The following is an 8,840-nucleotide window of genomic DNA, read 5'->3' on the forward strand; positions in this document are numbered from 1 at the left end:
TAATAGGACTAGTGCAGAATAGGAAACGGTCGTGTAGGCTGCATGATGAGTTATCTGTTAAGTGAGGTTTCTTCTCGTTGGTCTGGTGACGGGACAGAGGTCTTGCTGAGCACAGCGGCAGAATACGGCAGAAATCCACTCTCGGATCTTTGCCCCGAAGCTGTGCAGGTAAAGTCAGCGCTGGCGCTCCTCGAGCCGAGCGCGCTCGCTGCCTGGCTGCTGTGGCAGCTGAGACACGAACAGGGCCCGGTGGCTGACTGGGCGCCGACCGCAGCCGCCGCGGCCGCAGCTGCCGCGGCCGCCGCAGCCGGACTATTCAGGCCTGCGGGTGACTGGTAGAGTCCCGGGTGCCTGAAGCCGCACAGAAGCTCTGGCCGCGAGTAGGGATGGGAGAGTGCCCGGAAGGTATCGAGGGGGCGGATGGAAGTGGCGAAAGGTGACGAGGCGGCACTGGAGGCGGCGGCCGCGGCGGCGGCTGCTGCCGTGACACCGACGTGCGGATAGTAGTGTAGAGGCATGTGCGAGTGGAAAGGGTAAGGTAGACTTCCTGTAGCTGCCGCGTGCGTCATCATGTAGGTGTAGAAGCTGGGGTCTGCTGGATGGGGCCAGGACATCGCCAAGCGCTGCCTTTTATCCTTCATCCGCCTGTTCTGGAACCACACCTGCACACAGAGTCAAAACAAGGCACATATTGAAGCTGCCATGTTATTTCACAGCTCTAAATTTAGACCCCTAAGGAGTGTGCTTCAGCGCGTGCCCAGGCTCTACTAAATGTCCCTATAAATGCTAGTCATGAAAATGAACAATTTCACCACGCAGAAGCAGTTCAAATCTGCAAAATATAATAACAGTTTAAATATTTTGGGTTTTATTTGGGATTTTATTATTTGAAATGGGCAGGTTATAAATGACTCATACCGGGTGAATTGATGCACCCATGGGGTGACTAGTAAATAAAAGCTTTATTTTGTTTACAGGTTAAAATCAAAATATTACACTGCAACATTCCATGAGCACAAATAATGATTCATTGCATTTTCTACTGCAGAGTATCATGATTATTATTATTTTCATACCCACAGCATTGCTTTCTGTGCACAAACACATGCATACACAAGAATAATGAAGATTAATCTGTACCTTAATCGTAGTCTCGGGCAGATTCAGCGCTGCGGCTAATTCACATCTTCTCGGTCTCGAAACGTAATTTTCCCTGTAAAACTCTTTTTCCAGTCTTCCGATCTGTTCTCTGGTGAAAGCGGTCCGATATCTTCTCACTTGGTCGCTATTTGAATTGTTTAATCCTCCCGATGAATTACCGTTCATATTCTGTAGGGAGTTCGAGTTTATGTTGGAAGATCCAGAATCTGAAAAACCTAAAATAAATATGGGAAAGAAGCAATTTCTTATGCATATTGATATCGATAATACTGAAATAATAAACGTGTGTGGGCCTACTGTATTTGACAACGTAATGGCAATTATTATAAGAATCTTAAGGTTGATGTCAAATTTGTGTCGATAGGCAAATGCAAAATATTTCTTTTAAAATTAATATTACAATACATTTACCCTTTGGAGTATAAAAATAATCATAATAGTAATAAAAGTACTACCAATAATAACAGAACATTCTACAAATGACAGACTTAATAATTATAATCATTTAATTTAGCTTCATTTCGGTTTTTGGATGGAAAGACAATAATAACAGTGGCTAAAACCCGCTATATTAACATTACAATGCAACTGCAGAAATATTGAAAAACGATAAATATGCAGAAAAATGAAATGTTAGGCTACCTTTGTTGTTTTCCTTGTGCTGGCTCGGGGATCGATGCGAGGGGCATCCCACCTCCACATCACTGTTAATATCTGAATCTGGCGAAACTTCGGAGTAAAGGCTCATTTTCTTCCGGCTTTCTGACGAAGAAATTTCCGCCGACGAGGTATTATCACTGTTGTGGTGTGAACCGAAAATACTGTCAATTTCAAATTTGCCTTTCGTCGGGATGTCCCCAAGATTCCCATGGAGAGAAGCCGAAGTTATTCTGGGGCTTAGCCGTCCGCTGTGCTGAGAGTTTTCCAGGGCCTCCAGCACTGAATTTCCAGGCGTGTCTGCGAGCCTCTTGCCTGCGACAGGACTGTGCAGACCTCTCTCCATCAATATCATCTCTTTTCTTATCCTCTCCATCATTAAGCCGTGCAAGACGAAGAAAAAAAAAAAAAAAACACACACACACACACACACAGACACGCACACAATACTTGTCCAGGGGGGCTGGAGCACCAATGAGTTGTGTCGGAGCTTAAATCCGCATGCAACTCAGCAACTGTCTCTAAATAACTGTCTCTAAACCTTTTTATAAGCAAGACGCAGAAAATGAAAGAATCTGAATGCAATCGACGAGCGACTGCTCAAAACGAGCCGTGCATCCTCCTCACAGCAGCGAAATGTCATTCATCAAAAGTGGTTGCTGTTCGTTGTTAAAATGCTCGGCTGACGTTGCTCCAATGATCATTTATTGTAACAGGTTTATAAGCAAATAAATAGGAGAGGGCTGTCACTTGATGATGGAGGCGGCCTTCGGTCAGACGAATAATATCCAAGTGGAGAGGAAGAGAGGAGTGAGGAGCGAGGTGCTTGTCCCTGGGTTGATCTCTGAGTCTGTTTTAGATTGCTCTGGGGTTTGGCCTCTTGGGTGAAATTGACAGTCTGATTAATAAAATGAGCGGTGCAACATTTCCCTCTTCATTTAGGAATATTATTATGCTTTGATTCTCTATTGTTTCCCTCCTCTCTTTTCACCCTCCACCTCTGCAATCGTTGTTCTTTTTCTTTATTCAATCTTAATTCTTTTCTCTTTTTTGCTTTTACAATTCCTGCGACTTTAATCCGAATGTGAAGTGCATTATGATTAAAGTGCAAGTGTGTGATGGGAGATTAAGAGCATTATGTTTTTCCTAAGATATGTTTTTTTAGTACATTTCATATTTTTTCTCTTGTTTTTTCACACAGTTCGTCAAAGGCACATTTTGATGGGGTGATAACGGTTGCATTAGTACCGATAACAGCACACGCTTATATATATATTATGCATGTAGATGTATCTTATTTGTATGTTAGCTGGCTACTTAAAAACACGTATAATCTTTTTTTTTTATTATCATTTAACAATGGATAGTCATTATTATTTAAAATTACATTTCGTTACAGGTCATTATTCACATTTTCTTTGTTTATTTCCATCATATCCTCTGATGTTACAATTAAACGAATTACTCGGATTTAAAAGCGTATACTTAATATTTTATGTTTTTAACAGAATCTCTAATCGGTTTGAAGTCATTTCCTCCCAGTCAAAACCGTTATTATGCATTGTAGTCTGTGTATTTACAGGAAAAAAGCTGCCACATGTATGCATCATATTAACCCTATACCGGAGACTCGATGTGTAAAGACACAACACCCATGCATGGACTCCTACAGTTCTCGATGTGAAATGACTAAAGGCGTCAGATCATCCTCTGTGCGTCCTCTGGCGCCTCCTGCAGGTTTTAATATTAATTGCTCTCATTGATATGAGGTGTTGACTGAGTGGGCTGGTTTACCATATACAGTCTATGAGTTTACCTAGTGTCCTGACTTGTCTCTGCTGAGAACTGGAGCATTTAGAGGAAAGCTTAGTGTAGAAGGGAATTCATAGATAATATAAATAGTTAAAGAGGATCTGGAAGCTAAAGAGCCACATTGCTAACCTCACACTTTGTCTTATTTCTACAACATGGTGAGCAATATAATGGGATTCAATTCAGATCAAAGTCTGTCTGCCCTTTATGACAACACAGAATATGACACTGAATGTTGTTGGCTTCAGGATAAGAACCAATTACAGCTTGAATTTCAACATCAACTTCTGCATAATTTGAATACACTTAGTCATTTGTGAAACTGTTTATGTAAAATATTATCTTTAAGAGAATCATGTTTTACTACTCACAAGATAAGAACAATTAATACATTTAATTTAGTTAAATGAACCCATCGCTTCATTAGTGAACACAATATTTTCTTTTATATTTTAATGAAAAAAATATATCGCAGTCAATTAAGACACTGGTGTTTGCAATCTCCTAAGAGCTTTGGGAATTTACTTTTCATATAATTAGGTCATTTGCATACATGTTGCGCAGCTGATGCATCTTTCTATAAAGAGTTTACCGTAAGATATTTGTACATTGCAGACACTTCTGAATTGTATAAATGAGTTACTCCTAACCTATACTTAAGGTATATTGTGGAGCATAATAGACCAAATATCGCTATTCTGCTAAAAAAAATGTCATATCAGCTTTTATTGGTCACATTGTTTGATGAAAGACTCATGTGTTTGCATATCACTGAAGTATTGGAGCAAAGCAAATATAAGCATTTTCACTGTATTGGGTCAAAATGAACAGATAATTGAGTTCCTCAAGCCAACTAATATTCACTTTTCAACATTGCAATTTTCTTAAAAAAAAAGTGAGTGCAGATTTATACATGACTTTTTAGACAGAGGGTCTTTCCCCAAAACATCTGCTACACGTATCCCTGGACATGAACTCTTTAATGTTTATGACTTGAAGTAACTTTAATGCTCGTCTTTAGAGGCTGATGCATGTTTCTTATGCTCTTCAGTTGAAATGTGGACTTGCACTCATGAACAACAGCACACTCTGAATGGATCCTTACATACACACATGTTAAGAACATTTTGGATCCATAGATTTGAATCTAAAGTTTGAGTGTGAATGGCAATCGTGCAGAGGTCACAGGGTTTCTCAGCATTTTAGTTTCAGTTAACTTAATCTACATTTTACTGCTCTTCTTGTGGATCCACCATTATGCAAAATTGCTTATTAAACATCAACAAAATCCTGTGAATTAAGGTTAAAAAATATTTTTTCTCTGGTAGTAAAATCATAATTTGCTAATCTGTCATAAAATAAGCATGAGGCAAAAAATGTATTGTTTTGAAAGTCAAATGTTAAACACTTATAATGATTAACTCTAATTGGAAATGAACACTGTTCCCTATTCGTAAAAAATACAATTATGATTTAGCCATTTCTAAAAATGAATATGAAACACAACAGAAAGGTATACATCTGTAAAGTTGGCTAGACTTGACAAGGAAGTGCAACTCAAAAAGGATGGTCATACGTTTAGTTTATTGATTCATAATGACAATGCACATTAATTAGCATTTCCATAAGTGGCTGTGTTAGCCAGCAGGCTGATTTTTAACTGCAGTCCTTTGGCACAATGTTCTTAACCCAATGAAGTGACGGGTTCAGAAATACGCCGAAGTTGCAAGAACCCCAACAAAATCAGCTTTCTCAAAACAGAAGGTATAAAACGTAGATACAATAATGTAGCAATAACATCCACTACTTAGTGTATTTTTCCATGCAAAGCAATATGAAGCAGAAATGAGCAATAGGTGTAAATAACCACATTTTGAACACAGTATGCATAGCAGCAGTTAGTAATGAGATGTAGATGAAGCATAAAATCAGAGTTAAAATCCAAATCTGGACAAAGAGGAGGGACCATATTGGGCTGAAGTGGGACAAGCCAGCAGCAACCATGGCTGACTTTGAATGACTGAAATAGCTGTCGATCGAGCCAAAATCCCCGAAAACCTTTATCTTCAAGCTTAAAGGGCCCTGCATACACCAACACATGTATTTTCAGTTTTTCTGTGGATTAAGCTTCTGCACAAGTGAAAAGTGGGAGATTAATGATGGGAGTTGCATCCATCTACCTGTAAGAGTAATGCTGGTGATAGTTGTCCCACCTCAACGGTGCAACAAAGCTAACAGGAGAGTCAAGGACATACCCACACAGACCTAAGCGACTTATCAGACAAATGATTGAAATCTGTGTTTACAAAGAGTGTGCATGTGTCTTTTAACATAACGATTTCAAAGACGTCTTTCATTTATATAATTCAGTTTGCTTTCCCAACTGTGACATGATGTCAAAATGTCATCTATGATAAAGACCTACAAGAAGATGTGGGATTACCTTGACTGTGTTTCCAATGAGAAGTTGGGGAGATTTCTCAGCCACCTCCATGCAGTCAGTGTTGCAGGATGCAGCGTCTAGTGGACATTAGAGGAACTGCATCTTAAGGCACACGTTGGCTCCTCTAGGGGTGAACTTGGGCCCCTGGCAATAGAACCATACCTCTCTGAAGGCCTCCCTTCAACCTGGGACCCCCTTGAAATTTTTAGCAGGAAGCAAAAAAAAAAACACTTTATGTGCTGGTATTCTTAAACATTATTTGTCAAAAGTGAATGATGAGTTCAAGATATCTCAACTATGGATAAGAATGTTCAAATGCTGCATGTTTTTTGACAATATAAATAACCCTTCGTTTTTATTGCTCGTCAAAGCAGTGAAGCTTTTATATTCATTTATATTCATATATATATATATTAATTAAAAATAGCACAGATGCGCAAAACAAAGCTGGATTGACTTGATAAATCATTGTTTTCACCAAGAATATGTAACTGGCAACTTTTTACCATGCAATTCTAAAATGTTGTCACATTTACTAAAACCCACATTACTGCTGATCATCTAGCTATCTTTTGAATGTGGAAACAACGGCAGCGGTTTCAAACTTGCTAGAGTTACAAAAATCCGTCAGTGTTTTTATTTTTGTAAGTTGCAGGATTACTTTGTGTAAAAGCAGTTTTAATCCGTTGAGCCCTTCAACTTGCCCTTCAAGTATAAATAACTCCCAAACTCCTCAATACCCTAACAGAGTGCAACCATTAGGGCAGATGTGAGCAGTCCTTTACCATTAATAACTGCATCAGACAATGGAAAATGAATCACACAACATATGCAGATGATACATCAACTGTAGCCATGGAAAAAATATATATATTAGTATATTTGACATTTTTGACACTTGATGCATACTCTGTAATACTTTCTTTTGATTATCACTTGATGATTTAGACAAGGTGTTCATGTGATGAAGCTGTGTGTTAATTAATACTAAGTGGGTCAGATAACAGGACGTTGAAAAATCAGGTTGCCTGCACCTAAAAGCACATTCCAAAAATATAAATAATTTCATCTTTTAATGTTTTATGAGTCTTATATGTGTTTTGAAATGTAAGATGCCCTGTTGTTTGCATTGCATTATGTTTTCGGGTTGTCCGGCCCATCCTTGTGATATCTCAGGAACGTCTGGAGAGAATGTCTTCAAATCTTGGCACAGCCGTCCACTTGACCTCATGGATGAACATATGCTAATTATGACAATTTCACACAAATCTCTAATAGGGTAAAATGATGAAGTGATGACATTGACGTAAACTGAAACTTGACTGATTGGCAGAGTCATAGCATGTGAGGCGGTATTACCTGAAGTGCGTGTTTTGCAAGAGGCTGTGTGCCCAGATAGGAACAGCCACAACTTAAGCATTGCGCAAAAACAGAACTGGGACTGAGTGAATAGTCCCTTTACTTATCAGCTCTCCAAACCACATGAAGAGGAGCCAGATATCTCTGCTTAATCCTAACAGATTTAAAACAAAACAAAAAGATATGTTGTTCAATGTCTGGTAATAGATTGCAGATTTATAGAAGCCATCGCACATAAAATATATTTTACTTGTAGCCTGACCAGGAAATTCAGGTGTGATGCTTTACTTAGTTTAACCTGTTCGCCTGTTGTTTGACATCCTGTTATCGCTCTCTTTGATAAAGCCAAACTATAGCCTGTTTGTTTTCTGAATGGTCTTTGAAGTAAGTATTTGGTGTTCACTAAAGCCACTATGTTCCTTTGGAAGTACTCTTTACTTCAAACAATGTCCACAGTCTAATATACATATTGTCCAAACAGTAATCAATAATCTAGTGTATCTGTCAACAAGACATTACTCACTTAAACACAAACTCTATTCCAGATTACCTATATGCATTTTACTGTATGTGTATCTAATGAGCTGTGGTTCCAAGCAGTGTTACTGTTTAATACACAGTATTGTTAAAGTATAAATGTTTTGCATTCATTGTACACAATTTTCCTTTTTCAGCACTGGTCTCCGTCATGATCCCCTACAGTCTCATACTCAGTACAGGATGCATATATAATACATTCATAATGTATAATGACAACAAATGTGGAGTTGTGTCCCCGCTTGTGGACATCTTGTTGAAGTAAGAGCATATCATTGCATAAATGTTACATATTTTAGTTCTGATTCCCCCAAAGTATTTTTAAGAATCTTATTCTGATAAAGAAGAAGAAACAACCCAACTAATATCTCGAGCCAGTCAGCCTTTAGAACTGATTGAAACACGTTTTTTTTAGTAATTATGATGCTGAAGCAGATTTTTCTCCCCCTTTTAAGTCTGTGTAATAGAGAAAGCATCGGTTGCTTAGTTATTTCGTAAGATGTACCTTTGATTCAAATTCAACAGTCAGCTGAACCAACTCATTAATCAAAAGTTTCAGTGTTGAAAGCGAAATGAAGCTGTTGCTTTGTGCCTCTGCAGTGTTTGCGCAACCTTCGCTTCTCCAGTTCTTTCCTTAAGCGAGAGCGCCATCTAGCGGCGATATGTTGTGAATGCAAACAAACCAAATAACAGAACAGGGACATAACCAACTGCTGCTCCAACCTCTGAAAATCCCATTCAGTCTTAAACATGAAGACTTAAATATATTTAAATCACAGGAAGGCATACAATACGTGTTTAAAACAAATGTCTTTACAGACTGCTCCACATCACTGAGTCAGATCAGAAACAGGCAACGCAGAGATTGGAT

General features: G+C 38.7%; 1 protein-coding gene across 1 annotated transcript in view; it reads right to left on the reverse strand.

The window, feature by feature from the left end:
• The window catches only part of evx2 (even-skipped homeobox 2), a 3,806-nt gene extending 1,409 nt beyond the window's left edge, over positions 1–2,397 (reverse strand). Inside the window, exons 1-3 of the mRNA XM_031858657.1 lie at positions 1,804–2,397; positions 1,141–1,376; positions 1–662 (exon numbers count right to left, since the gene is read on the reverse strand). The exon at positions 1–662 is cut by the window's left edge and continues 1,409 nt beyond it. Of these exons, the coding sequence (XP_031714517.1) occupies positions 51–662; positions 1,141–1,376; positions 1,804–2,197 (1,242 nt within the window). The 5' untranslated portion in view covers positions 2,198–2,397 and the 3' untranslated portion in view covers positions 1–50. The remainder of the gene's footprint in view (positions 663–1,140; positions 1,377–1,803) is intronic.
• Between the last annotated feature and the right edge of the window lie 6,443 nt (positions 2,398–8,840).

This window comes from Anarrhichthys ocellatus, unplaced genomic scaffold, assembly GCF_004355925.1.
Source record: "Anarrhichthys ocellatus isolate YVR2014 unplaced genomic scaffold, GSC_Weel_1.0 scaffold20, whole genome shotgun sequence".
Lineage (NCBI taxonomy): Eukaryota > Metazoa > Chordata > Actinopteri > Perciformes > Anarhichadidae > Anarrhichthys > Anarrhichthys ocellatus.